The sequence below is a fragment of the Anser brachyrhynchus genome (genome assembly GCF_964034855.1).
Source record: "Anser brachyrhynchus genome assembly, chromosome: 14".
Taxonomy (NCBI): Eukaryota; Metazoa; Chordata; class Aves; order Anseriformes; family Anatidae; genus Anser; species Anser brachyrhynchus.
In genome coordinates, this window is record NC_137709.1 from 6379916 (window position 1) to 6405985 (window position 26070).

At 51.0% G+C, this 26070-nt stretch overlaps 1 protein-coding gene and 1 long non-coding RNA gene across 3 annotated transcripts in view; one reads left to right on the forward strand and one right to left on the reverse strand.

Annotated features, from left to right (window-relative positions):
* Positions 1 to 459: 459 nt before the first annotated feature.
* The window catches only part of FAT2 (FAT atypical cadherin 2), a 56275-nt gene continuing 30664 nt past the window's right edge, over positions 460 to 26070 (reverse strand). The window contains exons 10-24 of the mRNA XM_080555664.1: positions 21204 to 25256; positions 19154 to 19350; positions 17701 to 17854; positions 17040 to 17273; positions 15847 to 16236; positions 13870 to 14084; positions 13089 to 13226; positions 12289 to 12432; positions 11983 to 12180; positions 10090 to 10897; positions 9273 to 9418; positions 6553 to 6994; positions 3970 to 4123; positions 2408 to 3000; positions 460 to 1589 (exon numbers count right to left, since the gene is read on the reverse strand). Coding sequence (XP_080411790.1) covers positions 1051 to 1589; positions 2408 to 3000; positions 3970 to 4123; positions 6553 to 6994; positions 9273 to 9418; positions 10090 to 10897; positions 11983 to 12180; positions 12289 to 12432; positions 13089 to 13226; positions 13870 to 14084; positions 15847 to 16236; positions 17040 to 17273; positions 17701 to 17854; positions 19154 to 19350; positions 21204 to 25256 — 8405 coding nt within the window. The 3' untranslated portion in view covers positions 460 to 1050. The remainder of the gene's footprint in view (positions 1590 to 2407; positions 3001 to 3969; positions 4124 to 6552; positions 6995 to 9272; positions 9419 to 10089; positions 10898 to 11982; positions 12181 to 12288; positions 12433 to 13088; positions 13227 to 13869; positions 14085 to 15846; positions 16237 to 17039; positions 17274 to 17700; positions 17855 to 19153; positions 19351 to 21203; positions 25257 to 26070) is intronic.
* On the forward strand, positions 17872 to 21315 carry LOC308177841. 2 transcript variants are annotated; one of them, XR_013939437.1, is made up of 3 exons: positions 17872 to 18603; positions 20221 to 20352; positions 21179 to 21315. It is a non-coding gene; the product is annotated as an uncharacterized lncRNA (long non-coding RNA). The 2 variants fall into 2 exon arrangements; XR_013939438.1 differs by having other exon boundaries at positions 20851 to 21182.

Below are 26070 nucleotides of genomic sequence, written 5' to 3' on the forward strand. Positions count from 1 at the left end.
TGAGGGTGCCGGAGTGCAAAACAAGCTGGGATATCCTATTTATAAGGGAATCAGAGTTACCATATGAACTCATCATAGTAAAAAAAAAAAATCTTTTAATACTTTCCAAAAAAATCAATGAAACAAAAATTACATCAAACAACCAACCGAAGAAAACCTTTCACAAGAAACAACACATTCCCGAGCACAGGGACGTAGGGCAAGCCCTCGGTCAGTGCCCGTCCCGCGTTGGGGACGCCGCGGGTGCAGTTCATGGCACAGGGGCTGGCCCTGCAGTCTTTTGGGGCCACACCAGCCCCAGGGGTGGCAGGGCTGGGTACTGCTGCAGCCAGCTGGGGCCCGCCAGAGCTGTGGGGATCTCTGCGCCTGCAGCCTCAGGGCAGGCTCCCTGGTTCCCAGCACATCCCAGCTGGGAAGGGTCCGCTGGCTGCTCTTGGTCCGCTCCCTGTGCCGTGTGCCTTGTTGCTTTTTTTTTTTTTTTCCCCTGTAGAAATGGACGTTTTTTTTCTTGGACGACTTTTTGCCAAGTGAGGACGTGCTGGCGGGCCTGGGTGCACCCCCTCATCTCCCAGCCAGCCTCGGGCTCGTGGGGAGCAGACGCAGAAGAGGGTTTGCACCAACCGAACCATCCCACCGGGCAAACCATGGCCCTGACGCGAGTCCTCGGCACCAGAGCTGGCTGCAGGGTGCCGCCTGGGGCTGGGCAGTGCTAGTCCTTCTATGCCTTCTCCTCCAGGGCTGCTGCGGTGCCTGCTCTGCTGCTCTCTGGGACCAGGCAGCCCAGGCTGGGAGGAGATGCACGGCGGCGTCGGGGGAATGCTCCGTGGCAAGGAGGCCGGTTAGTCACCGGCATCCCGCAAGCACCTTCCGTGTCCCGGTGATGGCCGGAGCATTTCCCCTCCGTCCACAGCAGGAACAAAAAGATCCAGCCAAATCCCAACCCTAGCGTGGGGGGAGATGCTGCAAACTGGGGCGAGGGGGAACGCCAGCCTCCCTCGGGGTGGCGGGGGACACGTGCTTCCCTTCTCGTCTGGAGGACGAGTCCCTCCGTTAGAACATCACCTCCTCGCAGCTGCCGTAGTCGCTCTCCACCATGTCGGAGCCCTCGTAGTTGGGGGGCGGCAGGGGCTGGGCGCGGAGGCCGGGCTGGTGGTGGCCCACCACCTCGCAGTCCGCGTAGGACGGCTGCGCCACGCTCAGCCGCATGCTCACCCGCTTGTAGCCGGGCTCGGGCTGGTACGGGACCCCTTCGCCCTGCACCAGCTGGGCCGGGTAGTAGCTGATGGCCGTGTACTCGTTCTGGCACTGGGAGGCTCCCATCTCCACGGGGCCCAGCGGCAAGAAGTCCTCCAGGTTCTGGTTGCTGTAGCGGGGAGGGATGGGGGCCCGCTTGTTGCTCTGGTCCAGCGGGAAGGGGAAGCCCCCGTACAGAGCCACCGGCTCCGCGTCGGCCGGCGGAGGGGGCGGCGGGGGGAGAGGAGGGTGGGAGGAGGAGGCGGGGGGGCCTTGGATGATCTCGTAGTGGGAATACTCCTGGACGTCCGAGGAGAGGTACCGGGGCGGCCAGTAGGTTGTTTCTGCTGGGTAGACTGGAACAGAACAGAGCTGTGTTAGCTGCGGTGCGTGCCCCGGGTTGGAGTTTTTCCCTCTCCTGCCCTCCCGCTGCGTGAGCCTGAGCCTGCAGGAGATGTGGCAGGGGGAGAGAGGAGCCGTGGGGACTGGGGAGCTGCAGTGTCTGCCTCGGGAGAAGACGGGATTTCAGGGCACCCTTACCTGTGCTGGGGCAGTGCTCCCACCAGGCTTCTGCCACCCCCCGCTCTAGCACCCAAGTGACACACTTCAGCATGCCACACGGATGCAAGAAGCCTGCACAACGAAGGGCTGGTGCAGAGCAAGTGATCCACTGGATCTCTCATTCCCTGTACTTCGCTCTTGTGAGCTCTCTTCTGGCAGCTGTCCTGGCTGCTGAGCTCCTGGGCAGGGACAGAGCAGGGACCCGGCTGCCTGGAGCCGCGTTTCCCTCTGGTCGTAATCCCTCTGGCTGTGGGCATTGGTGTGAATGGCTCCACTAAAACTCATGCTGATTTTTAGGATCTTAACTCTTCCCCACTGGCTTCATTATCCCCTTTTATAGAGACTTCTGACCCTGGGCATGTAGGAATCCAGGGCATGCATTAATGGATTCCCTGCCGCTTGCGTAGGGTACTGAGCAAATTAAAGCTGAAAACTGGGGTGTAGAGGTGACATCTGGGGAAGAGAAGAGCCAGTGAAGGGGCTTGGGCAGCATTCACCCACATTTTACTTTGCTCTGCCCGACACCGTTGCTCTCCCGTGTTTGCAAACCTGTGATGTACTTCACAGGGGTAAAGGGGCCTTGCGAGAGCAAGCCAAAGCTGTGGCTACTGACCCATCTCCTCCCTGGCCCAGGTGCACTTGACGAAGGACTCGTTGTCAGAGTTGGAGGGGGGCGCGGCGGGGGGCAGGTTGGGCGCCACGCTGCACACGATGGTGCCCCGGTGCTTGGGGGCGTTGGCCGAGTTGAAGGTGACGAACTCGGGGGTGCCGCTGGCTTTGCGCTGCTCTGGAGTGGCCCGGTCCAGGTTGTTGTGCGCCGTGTCGCTGAGGATGTTGAGCTCGATGGGCGGCACGGCTTGGGTGCCCACGCCCACGCTCTTGGAGAACTCGCTCTTGGAGAGCAGGTCGGGGTCCTCCCGGGCCACCGGCTTGTGTGCCTTGGCGCGGTGGCAGTAGCGCTTGCGGATGAGCACGAAGGCCACGGCCAGGATGGCCACCCCCAGCACACCGGCCACGATCTCGGCGATCTCCTCCGGGCCCACCGCCCACTGCGTGGGCACGATGGCGGGGGTGATGATGGGCTGCGTGCAGTAGTCCCCCTGGTAATCCGAGGGGCAGATGCAGTGGATGGAGCCCTGGGCGCTCACGCAGCGCCCCGCGTTGCGGCACGGGTTGTCTTGGCACTCCTCGGCCAGCTTCTCGCACCTGGGAAGGGATGGGGACAACATCAGCCTGGGGAAGCGGCTGAAGCTGCACCGTCCTGTTCAGAGCTCTGGCTTACACCACCTGGGGTGCTCCCTCTGGGCCTCTGCCTCCCTTGCCAGCCTCTGTGCTACCTGCCTCTCCTGGCAGAGGACGGGGATCCTTGCATTTACAGTTTTCAGAAGGAGGCTGAAAGTTTTGCAGGTTGGTCGTTTTTTGGCATTTTATGGAGCATATGCAGAGCTGAGACTGAATTTTCTGTCCTGCTTTACACCGTAGAACCTAAACGTTCCCCTTTCTCACCCCTCTGCAGGACAGGGACTTTCCCTTCCAGCAGTAATTATCTCCCCATGCTAGGCGGAATATGCACTGGTTGATTTTCCTTCCTTTTTTTTTTTTTTTCCCTATTACTCTTACTGCAGAGACACAATGAAGTTTTCACTTCTCTTATTTCTTAGCCATTGTGTTGCGATGTGTGAGCCAGCGTGCGTGCCATTGCAGGTATCACACTGCCACCTAATGCCCGGATACATTCCTTTATCCAGGAGTTGCAGTAATGATTTCTGCCTTCATATTTGTTCAGAGCACTGGTCACACCCCAGCTAAGTGACTCAGGCAGGAGGAGGAGCTGGGCACGGTGCTGTCTGAGCCCACGCGGGGCACCTCTGGTGGTGCTGGGCTGGAGGCAGGGCAGGGTGCTTAGGGAGGGCGCGTGGCTGCGGCGGGTGACACCAAGCAGCAGAGCAGCCTCTGGGCCCGGTTACTTCTCCAGCTGCGGATATTTGGCAAGCACTCGCTGACATTTAGTGTAGGGGAAGCATATCCACGCTGTAACATTGCTGGTGAGAACTCCAAAGTGGTATTAACCATAGGGTTCAGCCAAGCACTGTGATGCCCGGTGATAACAGGCGCCAGTAGGACGTCATGTTCCCAGCCCACCATGGGAGCCCTCCTGGCCTTGCCAGACCTTACCTTTCGCCCAGGGACCAGTCGGGGCAGTGGCAGGAGTAGCCGGTGGCGGAGAGGATGCAGGTGCCCCCGTGCAAGCAGGGCTTGGAGTCGCAGGGGCTGTCCCCTAGCTCACAGCGCTCACCAGAAAACAGCCCGGAGCAGATGCAGGTGTAACCTGGAGGGGTGAGAGGGTGCCGTAAGGAGACCGCATCCGCATGGAGGGACTGGTGAGAGCAGTGTGGAGCACTGCCCAGCGTTGATGGCACAAATGGAGGGCCTAATCCAGCTGCCTGAGCACAGGCGCTTGGTGCTACTGGATGTTTGTGGGGCACCCAAACCATCCTTGGAGGGCTGGCGCCTACGTTACAGGACCTGGAGTAGTTGCTGGAGGCTTTGGGCACTGCAGAGCTGTTTAGAGAAGTGAAGCCTGCCCTCTCCTGACACAGCCCCTCTCCTGCCAGCACACGGCTTTACTGCACGGAGAAACTGGGGGACAAACTCAGGTTAAAGGAAGGGGAGCCTGGTGGGCTGCATCAGCATTTCTGGCCCTGCTAAATGCGATCCCGTGCAACCTATTGTTCTCCGCAGCCTCGGTCCTGCGAGTCCTGGCGGTGCGGGGCGCCTGTCTCGGCACGCCTGGCTTCTCCTGCCTGCAGGAGGTGACTGGTCGCGGCCCGAGGAACCCGGCACACCTGGGGATGTGGAGGGGCTGCTGCCGCCTGGGTTTTGGGCTGCCGCTTCACGTAGCCCTAAAAATGGGAACATCCGTGGCTCTGCTGAGCTCCTGCCAGTCCCTTGGCTGGCGGTGCTGTGCAGGAAGGTCAGGCTTGCCACGCTGCAGCATGCTCCAAGTCTTGGCTGCTCAGCCACAAGCCAAACTTCCCCCCTTTTAGAGCACGGTGCGAGCAAGGGCAGACCTGTTCCCACACGCGTGCCAGGGGCTGTGCAGCCAGGACGTGCCGGTGCTCGCTTGGCAGGTGCTGGACATCGCCCGTGGGGCTGCGTGCGCGCAAACACACGTGTTCCTGGGCGCGGGGCTCGCCTGCGTTCGCCCTGTGCTCCTGGTTGATGTGGTGCCTGGTCTGGCTTTGACCCTTTCGGCACAGACGCGTTCTCACATGGCTCGTGGCCCACCCGGGCTCGTTTGCCCAGACGTGCCTTAGCCTGCGCGGGTAATCCCGTGCCTGCGGTCCCCAGGCAGAGCTCTGCACAAACTCGCGCTGCATGCCCGTGGTGTCCAGCAGTGAGCCCGCGGGGCTGCAGGAAGCCGCACACCCCGGCTAACCTCGCAGCTACGCCTCCCTCCAGCAGCCCCTGCCTTGCAGAAATGCCCTGTGTGATCCTGCCGGGGCTGCATCCCACAAGAACCCTGCTGGGCAGCTGGCCGTTTGCAGGGGAGGCTGTTCACACTGGGAGGAAGCTATGGGAAGGGCTCTGGGTGATTATTAACGAGGGAGGGATTTTTTTTTTTTTCCCTTTGTATCCTCTCTGCAAAGCTTGCAGGTGCTGCCTTGACCCACAGCAGAAGTGAGTTTTCACCTGCAGGGCTTTGAGCCTCTTCCAGCCCAGCCAGAGGGGATTTCCAGGCAGAGGGTTGCAGGGGTAAGGCTGAGGCACGAGGGCCAGCCAGGCTAACTGTTCGGCGTCGATGCAGCTTGCGTCAAACGAGTTCAGCTGAGCCAGGCGGCTGCTGAGTCGGCAGGGCTGGGGATCTTGTTCCCAGCGGCTGCGGGCAGGGCAGGAGGAGCTCTGCTCCCTCCTCTGGTCCTCACTTGCTTGCCGGGCAGGGTTTGGGATTTGGCAGCCAGCCCGAGGAGCACAGAGCTCCTGCCCCACACCGCAGCCTGCAAAGCACCCCTTGCCCCCGGGGTGCCCGTCTTGGGTGATGGGGTGCTGTGGGGTGCAGCTCCGCTACTGTGCTGGCAGCTGGGATGTGGGTGCAGGGCAGCGGCACGAGGGGGGAGCTGGGAGGGGGTCCTTGCCCTGGGACCACTGCACACGAGCGCTGTTTGTGATGCAGCTGGTGGGAGAAGCCCTCTGATGGGAGGACGGGGCAGTGGGGAGCGTGTCTGGAGCAGAGCCTGGTGCCAAACCTCTGCTGAGCACCCGCACCCCGCGTTAACCTGCCGCTCTCGGATGTGAGCTTGCTGTTTTCTCCATATCCTTTCCCATAGCCCCAGGGAGTCACTGAGTGCAGTGGGAATAGATGAAGATCTTGGCTTGTTTCTGCCCAGATACCATCACTGCACGATCCCATCTCGCCCAATTCCGACCTCACTAATAGCTTCTTAAGCAAAGGGGATGTAGCGGGGGGAGGGTGGAATTTCTATTTGTGTCTGAATTTTTGGCAAAGTTGCTCTCTCCTAGGTCATGCACGTTCCTTAGAAATGTGCTCCTGCCCTCTGAGCCACGGCCCACTGCTGAGAGCCAGGAGGATGATCTCATGGCCCCGGCTGCTCCTGCACTGAGCCAGCTATCCCTTGAGTTCCCCTGGGACTGGGGACCTCTCATTCAAGAAGCCCCTTGCGCAGGGACAAATGAAGAAGTTGTGACTTTCCCTTCCCTCATTGCTCCCCCGTTGCTCTGCGTAGGATATCCACGTACCTCCTCCGTGGGTTTCGGAGCACATCCCGTTGTTCAGGCACGGATTGCTGCTGCAGGCACCGGTCGGGGAGCAACACTGCTTTATCCCCACCTCCTCCACCACTTCCTTGGATTGCCCTTTCCCGGGCAGGAGGACCACTTCCCTGCCGTTGATCGCAAGCACATCCAGGCAGCCTCTGAACCCCCGTGTGACTCTCTGGGACTGGAAGGGTTGCCGGAGGCCCCCAAAAAGCAGGTCTCGTCTGCCCTGGGAGATGCCACAGGCCCCCGGCAGCTGGAGAGAGGCGTTCCCCAGGCCGTCGATGAGCAGGCGGACAGACGTGTTCTTCACCTCCAGGAAGACCGAGTGCCACTCGCCATCGCTCACGAGGCGCGAGGAGGAGAGGTTCCCGGTGTAGGTGCCCCGGCAGCTGTACCCGAGGTGAGGCACCCCGTTCACCACCTGCAAAACACATCCCAGCGGTCCCAGTTAGCTGTGATACAGGTGGGTGGTGTTTGTGGGGGCTCTCTGCATTTCTCTTGCTACTTATTCCCCTCTCTCCCTGCCTGAGCGTTGTGAGTCAAGATGGATCCCAGTTTTTAGGCCCCAAGAATTACCAGCTAGGCAAATACAGCCCCTGAAATCTCATTTATTTTGCAAACCACCTTCATCTTGCTGGCACAGCTTCGCCCATGGCCCTTTCCTGCAACCACTGACCACCGTGAGGGAGGGAAGCTCACCTTTCCCTATAACAGGGCGCAGAGCCATGCGATAGTACTGCTGCAGCTGCTCACCCTTTCTCCCCCCTTCCCGAGCCTAATCAGAGCCCTGGTATTCAGGTTGTCCTAACTCCATCACCGGGCACAGATGGACTCTTGTTCTGGGCCACGTGGCCTTTGTTCTTTTCTCACTGTCTCGCTAGCGGTGGGGGAGGTGCTGGAGTGGTTCCTGCTTTGGCATGGGTGAGGGATGCTGAAAGGACCTCGACGAGGAGCAGCACCTGGCAGCTTTCTCTGGGGGAGGCAAGGAGAAGGCAAGAGGCAGAGAAAGGGATTCCTGTTGTACCCAGCTCCTCATCAGCCTGCCAGAAACCCAGGCCAAAGCTGCTACTGGGGGTTGCAATCCAGTCCTTGCTCTCCAGCAGAATGGAGGGAGACAATCAAGTTATTGAGCTTCCAAAAGCAAACCATGCCACTGTCATCTGCACTGAACTGGGCCGTCAGAAATTCCTGTCTGTGACCCAAGATTCCTCTTTAAAACTCATGGAAGAAAGATGAAGGAAAGTTTATCTGTGTTGTTTTGGGGTGAATTCAGGGGTAAATCCCCTTTTCACCATTTCTCCCCAGTGCTCTGTTGATAAAAGCTCTCCTTCATAGAAGCCAAGAGCCCGTGGAGAAGGAGAAATGACAGAACAAGACATTCACGGAAAGCTTGCACAGCTTGCTGTTGGGAATCCCAAGCGGATGAGATCTCCACTGGGGGACATTAGAGACGAGGAGCGGCGATGCTTGGAAGAGGCTAGAGCAAGAGGAGTGATTATGGGCTACACCAAACTCCAGAGGAACCTACATCTGGTATGATCGGACTACTCTGGAGGGGCCAAATGCAGAGTGGGACATCTAAGTTCACTCTAAGAGAAGTTTGTGGTATAAATAAAGCCCAGCAGGAGGAGAGAGCGCCCGCTGAAAGAACCAGGGATGACAAAGGGAAGGGAGAACTGGATGCAGCCGGCACGCGCTGTGGAAGGGCCTCAGGGCAATGTGTGTGTAAATCCCTTTGCACAATTGGCAGGCGCACCAGAGAGCTTTGTCACTTTGCTTTATCCGGAGGAAGGTGATTTCACTTCAGATGGGTCTGTAGATTGGGCTTATCGATTTCTGGGGCTGGGAGACAGCTGAGAACTCGATTCCCCGGAGCAAGAGCTGACGGACTGCCAAGTCCTTCCCAGCGTGCCTGGCTTGCCATCCTCCCGCTGCGTCCTGTTTCTGAATATCAGTAGAGCTTAGCAACTGGAAGAGCGATGACGTGCATACCCCTGGGAGAAGCTGTCCTCTTTACCGAATCTACAAACTGTTGGTTAAAATTATTTCACAGCTTTGGCTCATACCTAGAACAGGGCAGTCCACAAAGCTTAAAATCCTGAGGGCTTCCTTCAGTTATTCAGGCCAGACGGACCCTTCTTGAGAAGCTAAATTTCTCTCATCAGCCCTTTGCAACATGGCTTAAAGTCACGGCTGGAGATGGGCACAGGACATACAGATGATGTTTCTCTGCTTTTGTCCTTAATGTCTAGGGCTGTGACAGCAGGAGCAATACATACTTTGGGTGGGTCTCTGGGTGTTGGCCACTGCACAGCTTCCTGTCTGTGTTGGTCTTTTGTAGCAGTGGGAAGAGAAGTATTTCAAAATAGGAAGATGGGATTGCGAAACTGTGAGAAGGGATGAGGGAACTCAGGGACAGGATGAACACCTGCAGGTAGATTTGCAGTGTGTAGATCACAATGTGATTAGTCTCGGGGATAAGTCTCAGTAAGCTGGTAAGTACGTCCCGTGATCTTGGTCTCCAGTTAGACCAATTTTAATTGGCGGGGAATACACAAAACCCCTATTCTTTAATCATCTGCTTTTCTAGATCAATTACTAGAGATATTTACTACTGCATCTTCTTTCTCTGGTTCCCTTCCCTGAAACAATAAGTGCTTTTTACACTGGAAAGAAGCCCTGCATATTGCGATCCGTACCTCCAACACGGCCTGGTCAGTCCCGTTGGCGGAGAACACAACAGCATGCAGCTGGTGGGTCTTCAGACGGAAGTGCATGTGCCAGGACCCCGCCTGAGAGTGCTGGTACCAAATGTAGCTGTGGCCCCCGAACCTCACAGCCGTTCCTGGAAGCAGAGTGAGCGAAAGGTCTTGTCTTTGTCACACCTTGAGGCTGTATGCAGCCTTGCCTCTTTTCCCAGCCGGACACCATAAATGCCCAGCAACAATCCTCTGCCCACTGCAACCCACGTGCAGCTGCACTGCAGCTCCCACAGCTCCCATGTGGTGCTCCCAGTATTTCTTTTGGGTACACAACTGTCAGCCGGTCCTACAATAGCAGCCCTGTGAGTTCTGTCCCGCAGCAGCTTCTGGGTGCCCTCAGAATGGTCTGCAACACCCTTGGATTTCCTCTTCCTTTAATATGCCTTTATCTTAGCCTACCGTATCCCCCTATCTTTCCTGACCAAGTGATGTGTTAACCTCTATTGTCTCATTACTTGAAGCACTCTAGAGTACACATAACAAATATGCTCTACTTGCCTTCCCTGGAATTTATCAGTTAGTCTCTATTTTTCTGAGCCTAGAATAAACACAGGAGCTCAAAGATTGAAAATCTAATCATTGAGCTTTGTTACTTGGTAGGTACGAGTGACTTGAGTGACTTTTGCCAATGAGATAAATATTACTGTTGGTTAATTAAATGCTACAGGAGATTCATACCAAAAAAAAAAAAAATTGAATAATTCAAGCTCTAAGAGGTTTATATTGTGGCGTGCTACCAAGAAGGATTGCTCACCGTTGCAAGAACAGATTTGCTCCAGGCTGTGCCGTGGGGTGAGGACGCTGAGTCGGGCGGTGCTGTAAGTAGACATCATGCCTGGATCCAGCTGGATGGTCTCCTTGCAGACACGGTGGGCACAGTCTGACCCATGGCACGGCACGTGAATTGCCTTCTTCATCCGCAGTCCGACAAGCTGGTCCATCTCCCCAGCTGAGACGGTGATCTTGTTTGCAAGCACCCGAGGCTCGTACAGGGAGCCGTGCGGCTCTCCGACGGCCAAGAGCAGGTCCACCCCATCAGAGGTAGCCGCGGGCTGTAGGCTGGCCATGTGGATGTTCTGGCGCCGGGTGACAAGGATGTTTCCTAGAAACCTCTGCAAGTTGCGCCAGTGGTCCCCCACAAACTCCTCCGGGGAGAGGTGTCGGAAGTGCAGCACCACCGCCTTGTCCAGCGCCTCCTGCGTGAAGCACCACACATGGACGTTGACGCTGGTGCTGGCGGTGAACGTGCCATCGCTCACGGTCACGTTCAGGAGGTAATGGCCGTGGGGAAGCTTGTCCCCAGCAATGATCTTTCCGTCTGCGGCCCCAACGGAGAAGCGTCCCTCCCGGGGCACTTCTGCCACCAACGTGTACACCAGCGTGTCGTGGGGGTCTCGGTCCGTGGCGTGGATCTTGCCCAGCACGCCGCCTCGGAAGGCTGCCTCGTTGGTGGTGATGAATATCTCCAGGGGAAGGGCAGAGGGGGCGTACTGGCTCTGCTCAGTCACTTGGATGTTTATGAATGCCGATGAGGACAGGGGAGGGATGCCGCTGTCAGAGACCTGACAAAGAAAAGAGAAGGACCTGTTACAGCCGTGTGCTGCTTGCTGTCCCCTGAGGGGCTGAGGCTTTGCCAAAGGACAGTGCCCTTTGCACAGGCAGCAATGGGTGGGAGCTCTCAGGCAGCAGGAATGGAGAAGGCTCCATGAAAAACTGGCAGCAGCGTTGGACCTCTGCCTGGGGCTGGCTTCCCGAGGGAAGCGGCAGCGTGCCTTCCAGCCTGGAGACTGACTGAGTCCTTCTGTTAGTGCCAGGGTCGCGCTCATTTCCGTGTGCTCATCAGCAGCTGAGGCACACCTGAGTGGCTCTGATTTCCTGAGGATTAATCATCTTTAGAGCTGCTGCCAATCGCTGGTGTTCCATACGTAACCGGGTGTACAGAGATAGATAAAAGCAGTTACGCACGTCGACACATTTGCTCACCTTCCGGACTATTTAAGCCCCTATCCCACCTCTGACAATGTCTGTCTAGCATGAGCCAAGGAAGCTCAGAATAGAAAAACGTGAATAATCAGATTACAGGATAAGTCTCTCCCTGATCTTAGCCAGTTAGTGGTTGAGGTTTATAATAATAATAGTACCTAGCTTTTAGAACGACTGCTATTACTGAAGAAGTATGTACTTTACATGTTATTATCCTATTGTTTGTAAAACACTATCCTCAGTGATAACATTGAAAATTAATTCGTTTACACTGCCACAATAGAACCCCCCCAAAAAGAGGAGCTTAAATCACTTCTATGATACCTGGAAAAAATTTGCAGGACCAGATCCAGGTCTTGCTTTAAACTGGAAACTGCTAGAATTATACTGGGAAAAGCATCAGCCTAAGGACACTGCTGACAGAGCATTTCTCATTATCATATTAACTGATTTTGTCAGTGCAGAGTCTGGTTACCAGCTTCTGGTGGGAAGACTTTGCAGAGCAATGAGCTCTGGACCTGGCTCCAAGCTGCAGAATTTTTTCCTGGATTGGATTTCTCCAATACCAGGGAACTCCCCATCCGGCTGTGCCATCCTAATCTCAGTGTGTTGCTCCTAAACCTGGCTGGGAGTCGAGCTACCAGGACAGAAAGGCAGGCTTTACCTGGACTTGTAAAAGGTACTGCTCTTTCACTCTTCTGTTCAGGATGGATGATGTTACCAGCAGACCATTTTGGGTGACATCAAACGCCTTCCCGTCATTGCCCTGTGTAATCTGGAATGAATACGGTGGCCCGTTTTCTGGGGAGTCTCTGTCACTCATGATCAGCTCCAGGACACTTGTACCCACTGGGGCATTCTCCTGAAATATAAGAAGATGCTAGTGGAGAAACACAAGCAAAAAGACAAGGCCCAGGGGAACTCATATTGCTCCTAGGGCTGCTGGATAAGGAACAGGCCTCCGGCTTACCTGCACCACCACGCTGTAGTTGAGCTGGAAGAACCGAGGAGGGTTGTCATTGACGTCAGACACATGGACACGCACAGCAACATCGCTGGACTGAGCAGGGTGGCCGTTGTCTGTGGCTCGAACTGTCAGGGAGTAGCTGGAGATCTGGAGGATTTATAGTACATGGTCACTTGGAGAAGTGGAAGAGGGGTAGCTTTTTCACATCCATCTTTTTCTGCTACAGCTTGTTAAATAGCTTTGCCCTCATCTAGGGGTCTCCATCCATAAATTAGCACCTTGCTGAAGAGAATCAGCCTCACAGTAGTGGCAAAGCAAGGAAACAACTTGCCAAAGATGGATGAGACTCAAGCTGGGCAAACATCTGTCAGCAGTGGTTTGAGCTGCTACTGCTTTATGGAAGAGATTGTCCAGATGGCCTTCCCAGCCCCTGCCAATACCTATTTTCTGTAATGCCACGATGAATAGGAGTGTAAACCAGCAATGCTGATTTCTGTTTTGGGGCTGATTCTCACCCAGACAGCTTGAAGCACTGGTAGAGCAGATCACAGCACAGAGCTGTGACCACTGCAGTCTGTATTGCCTTCTCTAAAGCCCACCCTTTCTACACCTATGGGTCTAGAAAATGAATGAATGAATGAATGAACGAATGAATGAATGAATGAATGAATGAAGTTGCCTTCTACTTATGGTATTACCAGTAGATTATTCAGAAAACAGCAGGCAGCTGAATATACTGTGCTCCCTTGGGCTTCTGTGACACATCTGTTTTAATTCTCCTGTTTCCATTTTCTTGAACTCACCTCCTCCCTGTCCAGATGCTTGGCAATGCTTATCTGCCCACTTTTGGGCTGAATGGCAAAATGTCCCAGTGGGTTCCCTTCCACAATTGAATACGTGATCTGGTTGTTCATCGCTCCATCCAAGTCGTCAGCTGACACCTGTCAAAAGAAAAACAACTAGGACTCCTGGCCCAAAAGGGTCTGGCCATGGGGGAATCCCCAGGGACGTGACCTCTTTGTCATTGGAGGGTGTTGCTTTGATTTAAGGTATTGGCTTTAAATGAGGAGGAGGAAAGAAGGTGTTTTACATCAGCGTCATTCACAAATTTTCTCTGGGAAAAAATAAGCAAAGCTACAACATTGGCTTTCTCCTTCATCCATTCCTGACTTCAGCATCCCTGTGATGGTAACGCAGGCTGGGCAGTGGATTCCACATGGCAATACCCTGACTCCTCTATTCTGCATTAGGGGACCCCCTGCCTTCCCCAGACCTCAAGGGCATGGGCTATTGGCAGGCATTTTAGCTCTTCTGGGAGGTCCTCAAAGCTTCTGAGCCCTCCTTAGGTATTCCAAGCTTTCATTCAAAGGTGCGTTCTGAAGCAAAGTGTCAGCCCTGTCTGTGGGCTGCTGGGAATCCTTGCAATCATCCTTTTAAAAGTCATGCCGAAATCTTAGGTGCTGAATATCACAAACCCACGGAACTGGCTGTGTCCAAGGCAGAGTAAAGTGCAAAGGAAGAGCAAATAACACATAGTGCAAGTAAGAGAGGAGGTAAAGACAGCGGCTTTGTTTGTAATCATACCGTGAGGATGATTTCTCCAACTGCAGCATCCTCCCGGATATCAGCGAAGTAGGGGTCTTGGATGAACTCTGGTGCATGGTCATTAATGTCAGTTATGTTGATCACCACCATGGTGACATCACTGAGAGAGGCTGAGCCCTTCCTTGTGCCCTCAATGGATAAGTAATACTCATGACTCGCTTCAAAGTCCAAGCTCCCATTTATGTATAAGGCACCTGCATTGGCAGATGGACAGAAAAGGAAAGAAGATACTTTAAACGTTTGGTACATGTGGTTTTTTGGAATACTGCAGGCCTACCGAGATGATTGCCAAAACTGCCAGCTGGTAAGGTGCTGTTGATCTGGCTTTGACCTTCTCTGGTTAAAGCAGGATATTGAAAGTCATGGCATCACATAAAACAAGCTGTAATTGAAGCGATTCTGCCATAACCTGCCTGTGTTTGGTATCAAGCGTTTGAAGAGGTAAAACAACCTCTCGTTCTGGAAGGTCTCCAGGAGTCTTGATTGGAAGAGATCTGGGACAAAATAGGATGAGAGTCCAACGATGCTATCAAAAGCTGTGACCAAGGCAGTTTCAGAGCACGACTCACTGGTGTCATAGGCAGGGTGAAAAGGTGTGAGATGTAGATGCAGAATAGTACAGGAGAAAAAGGTGTATGGCAAGCTGCTGTGATTTGTAACCGAGGTTTGGGATGTAGTATAGAAGGAAAAGGGAGGCTGTTAAACTTGGAAAATGATTGAGAAACAGGGAATAAAGACATAAATTGAAAGAAAAGAAAAAAAGAAGAAAGGAAAAAATAAAGAAAAAAAAAGAAAGGGACACAAGGACACAATGGGCCTGTGCACTTCAATGTTTTCCTGGGTTCTGCACTGAAAATGTCACAAAATTATTCCCTGGAAATGACACTGCTCTGGTGTCTTTTAAGACATACATGCTAATGAGAAGATCAGTTTGGAAAAAGTAGCAGGAGCCTTGAGGACAGAGAAGCTGGGAAGGCACTGTGGGTGAGGGTGTTACAGCCAAGAGCAGAAGGCCATTGAGGATGCAGCCAGTGCTTGTTCCAGGGATCTAACACTGGCCTCGCGATAACAGCTCTTATCAGATCTCTGTGCAAATAGAGCAGTGCTTTATTTGGTTGGTAAACCTGTCTCAACGCCTGCTTGTGGTTAATGGATTGGTAATAGCCACATTCATTGAGTGCTGCCTAATAAAACTGCCTGTTAGCTTGGGCTGCAGGTACCTAGTGTGATCATGATGGAGAAACTTTCTAAATGAAATCACCTTCCCCAGCTTTTTGAAGTGGAAAAATTTCTCCATCCTAATCTCCACGTATTCCTCTTTCTCACAGACCCATCTCAGATCCCGGACATGTAACAGCAATCTTTCCATTAATTTCAGGAAGATTTTTGTCACACTTTAAGTGACTTAGCAGAGAAAATTTATTGTAGAAGAGAAGGCTGCACTCCCTACCCTCATGCTGTACTCTCTATAGGGCAGAAAAGATCTGTGGCCAAGACTGCTTGGAGACACCAGGGGAAGCTCATTTAGAAAAGGGAGTACTCTAACGACCTCCTTTTCCCCCAGCCCCTTCCTCTGACATACACATACGCACATGTGAAGAGAATAACAGGGAGTGTTAAACAGAGGCTGGGAAGATGAGAGGTGAAGGAGAGACAGATGTGAGAACAGGGAGAGAGATGGGTAGAAATGAAAGATGGTAAGAAAAGACCTTCAGAGAAACACAAAGGGAAAAGAGGGGGATGAAAGCCTGAGAACTGTTTAAGGATCAGCAAAGTGGGTGAGGGTGAAAGAGTAAAGGCATAAAAAGAGCAAGTGCAATACATTACAGTGGCTAAAGTCAGAGGAGAGAAGAGCAGAAGTGCAAACCAAAAGGAAAAGAACCAGCAAAAGAGCATACAAGGACAGCCTTTGATGCTGGGTCAACCTGGACGTGCTTGGGCATCAGACCATCTTACCTGTATTTGAGTTGAGCTGAAATTTCCCGTGGTCATTGCCATTCACAATTTCATACTTGATTTCTGTGTTTTCTGTGTTGTCCCTCGTCAACGCTGACAGGTTGAGGACCTCCGTACCCACAGCCACATCCTCCTGTACCATAGCCACGTATTCAGGGGCCAGGAAAACAGGCAGATATTCATTTAGATCCACGACGGAGACGGTGACAGTGCCGAGAGCGGAGAGGGGCTCTGGGGAGCCCCGGTCGGTAGCACAGACTGTCAGCTCAAAGGCGGAGTGCTGCGAGTCCTTCAGGGGCTTTTCCAGACGGATCACCCCCGTGGTTTCCTCAATTGAAAAGTGTCCATTGGCTGAGTCAGAGAGGGAATAGACCACCTCGGCGTTGGGACCTGGAAGGATAAGGGACAGGCTGCGTTAGTTCATGGGTAGGAATGCTGCTGGTTTCAAGTTTTTTATCCAGTAGGAATGTAGGTACCTAAGTGACCTAAAATTTATAGGGAAAATGGAGGCTGCATGAACATCCCCTTCCAAGGTGCCCCTGTCCACCTGCAGGTTCAGACATCTAGCCACCTTCAGCACCAGGCATCAGCAACACCTGTCTGTATTTACTTGTGCTTCTCAGTGTTAATCCCCATGTTTTTAAATGTTATTTTCCTTCATCTTTTCTTCCAAAGCATATAAATATCATCTTGCTCTTATATTACTGTAAATTGAGTCTCTGCTGGAGGGGTTTATTGAAAGTTTATTATCCTTTCTTAGGATCCTTACATACATACATGAAAATCTTTTGTTTTCAGAAGAACCTCTCCATCCGCATCATTGACCCTCTCCAGACACAAAGCTCTTTTTTCCTTATTATGCTCATTCTTTTTCTCCATCGTTGTTACAATTTCTGTCCAGTTTGGAGCCCAGACAAACTGCATGTCACAGTTTGCGCTGTGCATCATAGCTACAGTTTCTGAGCTTTTCCTCAAAGTCTTCATATTTCTACAGATACTGCACTTCCTACAGCATCACAAGAGTGCTGATGCCGGCCTGCTAGCCGAGGACATGTCAGTGATGAGATCCAGGCATGTCTTTGCCAAGGTTCAAGCATCTGTGCCCAGTGCTGCTGCCCTCCCCTAAGTTTTAAAGGTTTCTATTCAGGATGGAGGGTGGACTCTGCTAAGAAGTAAATCCCATCCCGACTCACCTTCATCAAGGTCCCTGGCAGCAACCACAGCGATGGGTGTCTTTGTCGTGGTGTTGTCAAAAACGGCCACGGCGCAGTGGCTGGGGAAGAACCTGGGCGCGTTGTCGTTCGTGTCCTCCACGCTCAGCATGATGTCTGCCTGGCAGGAACGGCCTCCGCCGTCAGTCGCTTTGGCGACGAGGTGGTAGGTAGGTTTCTGCTCCCGGTCGAGAGGTGCAGAGGTGGTCAGTTCCCCTGTGGGAAGGAACAGGAGGTGGTCTTGGCTCCTGCAACCGCAGCCACAGCCCAGGAGGGCTCGGAGAGGCTCAAGCAGGCTGCACCCTGAGCGAACCGTGGGAGGAACAGACTGAGTTTGGACGCTGGCTGTAATTGGGTTAATAGCGGTGATGTGTCCACACCACACTGCTCAGGGCTGTTCTCAGATCTCTGCCAGCCATTGCCCTGGCAGGGCTTGGCATGAGGAGTCCTGCAACTCGGGCTGAATCTCTCGCAAGGGATGTCGTCATAGGATAAAAGTGCTCATAAATAAGTTTTATTTCAACCCCCCTTTGTAAACCTCGCTGCATCAAGCCTCCTGCTATGTGACAAACCCTACGTCATCTATGGAAGGATCATTGTGTCTGCCTGGAAAGGAGGATGCCTTCGCAGGGCTGGGTCTCACCTGTGTGGGGGCCCAGCCGAAACTCCTCTGCGCCAGGGCCGTGGAGGCTGTACGTGATCTGGGCGTTGCTGCCAACGTCGGGGTCGGTCGCTGATATTTTCAAAATGAAGAGACCTGGTTGAGCATCTTCAGAGACTGTCCCAGTGTAGAATATCTGGCATGGACAGAAAGTGTGATTGGTATCTGATCCGTCTCCAAAATACCTCCCCATACAGGGGAGGAATGGACTAGCAGAAGGTTCAAAGACAAAGGCAAAACAGAGGAGAGCACAATGTGCCTAACGTCTAGCTGTTGTGAAAGATGACCACAACGTCAGGATATGCGAGCACAGACTAGAAGACAGGCCTATTATGTTTGGCACTTCTATGGCCCTAGCCAGAACAGCAGCCAACTGTGAAAACCACAGCCTGGAAAGGATACAGAAAACTTGGAGAGAGGCTTGGAGATGAAGAAAATACGACCCATGGTTAACCTAATCAGTGCTATTTAGCTTTATAAAAATACAAATAAATATCAGAGCAATCATTTTAATTATGACTATCTGTAAGAGACTGTTGCATAGAGTAAAGAAGCATCCCTGTTTCCAGTATGATTCAATTTCGACACTTGGGCTGACAGATGATGCTGTGAAGCTCGGGAGCAGACAATTAAGGGTGGCTGCAAACCTCCACCTCTGCCTCTACGAATGGGCAAGGCAGTTTTAGTAAAGTGGATCTTTGTTGTTAACAGGTGGTCTCAATGACAGCTTGAAGCTCTTTTAACGCCTAGATTTCTTTGTTAGCAAGTGGTAAGCAATAGATTTAATTTCTCTTATCCTCCCTCTTACACCAGGCAGGGAGCTATGCAGGCTGCCATGAGGACATTTCAGCACCCATTCCTTGTCTCTGCTGGGAGCACGTGAAGGTCAGTAATTTGCATTATGCCACTGGGAGGAGGGTAGCCAGCTGCTGGGCTGTGGACTGGGACCAGTGGGGGGTGTGGACTGGGACCAGCGAGCTCATTTCACGCAAGCCTTTGAATCTCCTTTGGGAAACAACTGCTTCTGTCCTTTCTCACCACGAGTAAAATCCATACCAGCGATCAGCTCTCTGCAGTAACAACACTCCTGATGGGAATCTTTCAGCTTAGCAGGATATAAACTTGGTAATTTACATGCCCCTACCCAGGAGGCTTCCTGGCATTGTTTATCTCCAAGAATTATCCTTCATAATGCTTAGGTGCTCACTTACTGCTGGCAAACATGCTTGGAGGCTAGATTTAATGTTCTTGCTTGACGTGCACCTTAATTAAATTTGCTAAGTATAATCAAAGCAACAGGATCGTGTGAGAAGAATAATGACAAGCCAAACCCTCTCAACATGTGCTCTTTCTGCCTTTTCTTCCTTGCTCTTGTGTTCTCTCCTTCCCAGCCACTCCCCTCGTGCCCCCAGACGTACCAGGACAAATGTCTTACCTGCCCGCACTCAGGGCTGTTGTCATTGATATCCAGAACAAAAATTTCCACTTCTGTGGTAGCCTGAAATTTCCCATCAGAAGCCATAACCTTGAGGAGATATTTCTCTGTATCTTCCCTGTCCAGAGGCTTCTTGGAAGAAATTGTCCATTCTCCTTCAATTTGGTTAACTTGGAACTGTCCTAGCGTGTCTCCTTCTAGAAGGGGCAAGAAGAGGCAAGAAAAAGGAGAAAAAAAAAGAAAAAGAAAAAGAAAAAAGGCATTTACTGGGTGTTGAAAATCAGGAATGGTAAGGAATAGGGATATAGCTGTGTCCTCTGCCAGTCCTGTAGGAGAGCTGAAGGACTTGCAGTGGTGCCATGGAAAAGGCACTGCTATCACAACAGTCAGGAGGGGAGCTGTCGGTCCACCTTGCTGCACACCTGTGAAACACCCTGCGTGTTTCTGTTATTCACTGAGTATTACACTGGGGAGATGAACGGGGTGGAAAGAGGAAACAGCTCCCAATTGCAGAAATGTCTTTGTAATGTTCTGCAGACATGCATATTCATTGCTGCAAAACCGCATCTTCTGACTTTCCTAAAACATGTCAGACTTTCTCGGTGTATGTTCCTAAAGGGATCTGAGAATTGCAGATACCCTGGAGACACTGGTTGGATTTTATTGTTACACACCATGTATAGTTTTATTTCCTTTTAATATTTAGATGCATTTAATATGTAGCTCTGCTTCCTGGAGCTACTTTTCATCCTATAAGACCAAAATGATGAGAGACATAGGTAAAATCGAGACCAGGCAGGCTCCAGTCCACCAGATTCATGTCTCTCCCACTGGTGCTACACAAGGTGGATATAAGAGGGGCAGATGCTGCCCCTGGAGAATCCCTCTCTTCTGGCAGGAGCTCATGTCCTCTGCTGCACCCAAGCCATTGGAGAGAAGGAGAGAGCACACGGGGTAATGGGAGGCAATGAAGAGAGCTGGCTGCAGGGTTTGTTCATGCCAGGCTCTGAAGGGCCTCGTGCAGACAGGTAAATTAAATTCACTCTCTTTCTGCTTTATGTGTGCAGTGGTGTTGTGGTCGTGAATCTGGAGGCCACTGAGACATCTGCTGGCCCCTCTTCTGATGCTGGGAGACCCCAGCCCCTGCTCAGATTTAGCTCCAGTGTGCTTGATATCAATGTGCAAGTGAACATGAGAAGGTAGGCTCTGGGTTCGCCTCCTGCTATAGCGCTACACTGCAGTTGTATTTAAGTGTTTATGTGTAAAGTTTGACGTGCGCTTTTAAGTATAAAGCAGCAAGAATATATGGTATTCACCACTAACACAAATGTGCATTCTCTCAGGCTTAAAGTAGTTGGAAGTTACTGTTACCTTTAAAACGGCAGAAACACTAATACATAAATGAATTGCCTCTTTCCTCCCAAAGGCTTGCAAATTCCTAGGCATGCCATAAACCAACTGAAAGTACCAGCATTCCTTCCCCTGTTTTGAATGGTTGCTGTAACAGATAACAGGCTGCGGCATGATTTGGTTAAATGTTTTGACCCTGAAGGGTCTTCATTTGAGTTTGAACAAACATTTTAATTTGAAGTATCTGTTCCAGGACCCCTTTGGGGTCAAACAGTACTGTAAAATCAAGCTTCTACTTGTGTAGATGCACAATAAACATTCCAATATAACTTTTTGTTGTTTTACAGCAGTGGTTAATTTTAGTTGGCACAACTGATGCTGCAGGGATGCAAGAGTCATCTTTGGTGTTTCTTGTTAGTCAAAACACTCACAAAGACTGACATGAATAGGAAAGTGTAAATAAATGAAATTACAGTACTGTGAATTAGTTTCTAAAGATTTTTGGATACCCTAGACTCAGTTAACTGAAGAGTCTTGCTCCTGGCAGAGCTCAGGCTTCATCTGCTATTTCTGTTCGGACTGTCAGTGTAAAGTTATTTCTGTGTCAGTATTTTACAAGACAAGGTATCAAAGCCTCACTTTGAGATGAAATTCTAATTATTCTTGCCCATTTAGAAGATATAAAGTCAGGAAAACTCACCAGTAATGTAGCAGGTGACCCGCCGGTTCTGCTCAGAGATGTCTGCATCGATGGTGCTCAGCGTGACAACCACCTGCCCAGGCTCTGCATTCTCAATTACCGACCCTTTATAGAAGTCTGACGTGAACTGTGGGGCATTATCATTTTCATCAGAGACAGTCACCTCCACCAGGGTTTGGGAAGAGAGTTGGACTTTCCTGCCATGGTCAGTGGCGACCACATAAAAACGATAAATCTCCTGAGTTTCACAGTCCAGCTCTTTCAGTGTGGTGATCCATCCACTCTCTCCATCAATGGTGAAGAGTCCTCGGAGGTTGCCAGACTCTGCTTCCAAACTGTAGGTCACCTGCCCATCGCTTCCCGTGTCCTGGTCATTAGCTGTCACTTGAATGACTGTGGTTCCTGATGGCATGTTCTCCATGACAAAAGCTTTGTAGGGATCTGCCTCAAAAACAGGTTTGTTGTCATTGATGTCTTGCACCTGGATATTCACAGAGACCAAGGAGACCAGCTCAGTTTCTTGATGTGAGCAGTGAGCCATAACATCAATCTGGTACCACTTGGTGGTCTCGTGATCCACTGCCTTTTTGATTTTCAAAGCCCCCGTTTGTTCATCCAGCGTGAACACCTCGTCCTTGTTACTTTCTGTGGTGGTTCCCTTCACCAGGCTGTATATGATGGGATCCTCTGCGAAAGCTTTGACTGACCCTATTTCCGAACCTTCTGGAAGGTCCTCAGATGCCGAGAACGTGTAAAGGGGCTCAGAAAACCTTGGCAATGTCACCTCCCTGGGGACAATTTGAAGGTTCACTGGGACAAGGGAGTTCCAGTGAGGGGGTCTGCCATCTTCAGCTTTCACCTTGAAGTTAAAGGCTCTGTTTTCTAAACCAACGAGGCTCTCTTTCACCTTAACCACCCCAGTGGCAGCATTGATCTCAACAAGGTCTTCTGCCACATCTTCCACGGAGTCAACGGAGTAAATGACATCTGCATTTGCACCTTCATCAGCGTCATAAGCCAGTACCTGAATGACGGGGGAGCCTTTGCTTACATTGGACTGGATGGACAGCGTGTATTCAGATGCTTTGAACTGAGGTGGGTTGTCATTCTCGTCTGTAAGGATTATTTTGACAGTGCAGAATGCCACCTTCCCACCCCCATCCTTGGCCATGACTTTAATGGCAATGACTCTCTCAGTGGAGTTTTCCCTGTCCAGTTTTTGCAGCGTGGTAATATGGCCTTTGTTATCTATGGAGAACTTCTCATCGGCGAGTTTATTTATGATGGTGTAGTCTATAGTGCCATACGGGCCACCGTCTGGGTCGATAGCCAGCAGCTCAATCACTTTGGTACCTATCTCAGCATTTTCCGCCAGCTCTGCCTCGTACACATTCTGCCGAAAAGAGGGGCTGTATTTGTTGGCGTTGGTGGTGTTGATATACACAGGCACTGTGCTCTTGAAAACTCCATCTGAAGCAGAAACTCTGAGATTGTAAGATGACTCCAAGTCCTTTTTGCAGCGGTTGAACATGGATATTATTCCAGAAGTGCTGTTGATGGTGAAATGCCTGTTGTCGTTGCCTGAGAGTATCACATATTCCAGTCGGGTGGTGTCTCCACTATCAGGGTCCAGGGCCTGGACTTTTATCACAATGTGCCCGCACGTAGCCATTTCGCTTACCTTGGCTTCATACTGAAGCTGGCTGAACTCAGGAGGATTGTCATTGATGTCCGTGACATCTACAATTACCAGGGCATCGCTGCTAAGTGGAGGCATCCCATGATCTGCAGCTCTCACTTTCATGCGAAACTGCTGATTTTTTTCATAATCAAGCGCTTGAACTGTTGTTATTTGCCCTGTGCTGGCATCAATACTAAAAAACTTGGTAGCATCTGAACCATCATCCAAGATCTGATAGGAGACGACTTTGTTTCTGCCTGAATCTTTATCAGAAGCAAAGATCTGGATAACAGGGGTATGTGCAGGCATACTCTCTGAGACAGATGCTGTGTAGATCATCTGAGAAAATACTGGCGGGTTGTCGTTAATGTCCTCTACCTCCACCTCTACCCTGGCTTCTGAAAAGGATCCTAGCGCCGTGTCTGTGGCTCTAACAGTGAACATGTGTTTTGTCTGCAGCTCATAGTCCAGCTGGCCTGTGACAGTAAGGACACCTGTTTTGAAGTCGGTGCTGAACAGCTTGAGGGAGTCTTCTTCCATGATGTTGTAGATGAGGCGCAAGCCTTCTGGGCTGCGGGCCTGTATGTGGAGGATAGATGTGTACAGGGGGATGTTTTCTGGCACCTTCACTCGGTAATACAGACTTTGGAACAGAGGGTTGGATTTATTCCTCACACTGATCACAACCTCCTCTTCAGCGAGGAGTGGAGGCTCGCCTTTGTCCTTAGCAATGACTCGGAGGCTGTATTTATTCAGTGCTTGATAGTCAAGGGGCATCTTCAGTGAGATGTCTCCTAGGTAGGGGTCAATCCAAAAATACTTATAGTCCTCTGCGAATGAGTAGGTAATGGCCGCGTTATTCCCAATGTCTTTATCTGTTGCTGATACCTGAAAGAGTACGTCACCTGGCTCCGTGCCATCCTGCACCGAGGTGTAGTACGGCACATTCTCAAACTGAGGTGGATTGTCATTAACATCCTCTACATAAACCTTGACCGTGGCTTGGGACACTCTCGGTGGTTTCCTGTTGTCCTTCACCTCCACAGCTACCTCATGCATGTCTTGGGTTTCACGGTCAAATTTCACACCCTTGGTCTGGAGTACTCCAGATGCCTGGATCATTTTGAATCTTTCCTTCCCATTCAAAAGTGAGTAGAAGAGTGGTTCATTTAGCTGATATCCCTTGACCCCAAGAACAGTAAGAGTCTTCTCATCTGTAGAGTTCTCCATCACAGTTGCTGTGTATACATCCTGATCAAATTTTAAACCAGAGCCTTGTACTTGAGTTAAATTTAGTTTAACCAGAGCAGTGCTTTTATATAAACCATCACCAGCTCTGACTGTGAGTTCACGATGGCTTCCCAAGCTGGTAGCATTGAGAATGGAGATGAGACCAGTGAGTGGATGAATATAGAAAGCATTATCAAGGTTTCCTTCCGCGATGCTGTAGGTCACCTCCGAATCTGCATCTTTTGCCTGCACTGACAAAAGCTCCATCCCTGGATGGACAGGTAACAGGACAGAAAGCTCATATGTGTCTTTGACAAAGACTGGAGGTGAGTCATTCACATCTTTAACATGGATTGTCACCTTGGCTGGCTTGGATGCGAATAAGCTGGGACTTCCACTGTCATGTGTATGTACACTGAAGTGGAAAACTGGGGTAAGTTCATAGTCTATATCAGCACGACTGGTAAGTGTCCCTGTGCTGGGATCTACTGTAAAATATTTCAGTGCTTCTGGCTCCAAAATCTCATAGACCAGCAAAGCATTGGAGTCTTGGTCAGCATCTGTTGCGTGGGTCACCAAGGGAGCATTGCTCTCATCCAGAACCATGGTTTGTGATGGAGCGTTCTCCATGATCCAGCCAGTGAAGGCAGGCTTAACGAAGATGGGCACATTGTCATTCTCATCGATGACATAGATAAGCACCAGTGTGTCCATAAAAGCTCCAGCCATGTTGGTGCCACGGACTTTCAACTGGTAAAAAGACACCTGCTCGAAATCTAAGCTCTTCTGGGTGGAAATAAGACCTGACTGATAGTTCATGGAAAACACTCCGTCTCCATTTCCATCTTTTATTTCATAGCTGACTGGTGACAAGCTTGTGGCTGAAACCTGGATCAGAGGAGAACCAACAGCAGTGGATTCACTGATTTCTGTGATGTATTCGGCCTCTGGAAATTTTGGAGGGGTCCGATCAGAGGGTCTAATGCGGACATGCACTGTAGCAGAATCTTTAAGCTGGGGGAACCCTTGGTCTTCTGCCTTTACAATGAGTGTAAATCTCTCTTGCTTGGATGGGTCCAGTTTCTGGGCAACTGCAATAATTCCAGAATGTGGGTCAATGCTGAAGAAACCTTCCCCATTACCTGCAAGAAGAAAAATGACAAAGTAAAGAATGGAAACACCCTCTTGCTCTAGGTTTTCTGTGCCTCTTTTCTACAGATGCTCCTAATTTCAGACCTAATTAACATCTGTTTCTTTAATTGAGAGACAATAATCTTCTTCATTAATTTCTAAATAATTTTCATTCTAAGAACAATGAACTCATTGAGATCTATGGGCTAACATTTAAATCAATCAAAATGTAAATTAGAGTATAAACACTCTTCTGATTTGAGCATATTTAGTGGTGTCAGAACATGTGCTTGAAACTTCTGCCTTGTGTGCAGAACATGGTAGCGCAGACGGGACTAGCTGCTTCAAGCCCTGTCATGCTTATAATTACCAATACTTCAGGAGCAATTAAATTCCCCAGTCCTTGATCTCAATTGCAGTGAGAAAGATGGAGCGGTGGATGGTTTATCTTCTGCAAAGAATTTGCCTGCTAAATAGGCAGTGTGGCACAGCCACAAGTATTGAAGTTTTAACCTTTAGAGTGAATGACAAAATACTTGTCCTCTGAGCTTGTATGACCCTAAAAGACCATCACTCAATGCTGAGAGGCTGCTCCCCTTTCCTGAGGATGTATTTCTTGGTAGAACTGGTGGAATTGATGACAGCAGTTGTGCAAAGTGAGTAGTTTTGCCTAACTACTGGACAGTGATCCCTCACTCCATTCTCATGGATGGGAAGATCAGATTTTAAGTTGTTCTAACTTCTCTGGTCATATTTTACCATAGATCAGTGACCCAACACTGAACTGTCTTCCTAAGGAAAGATGCTAACATTCCATAACATGGA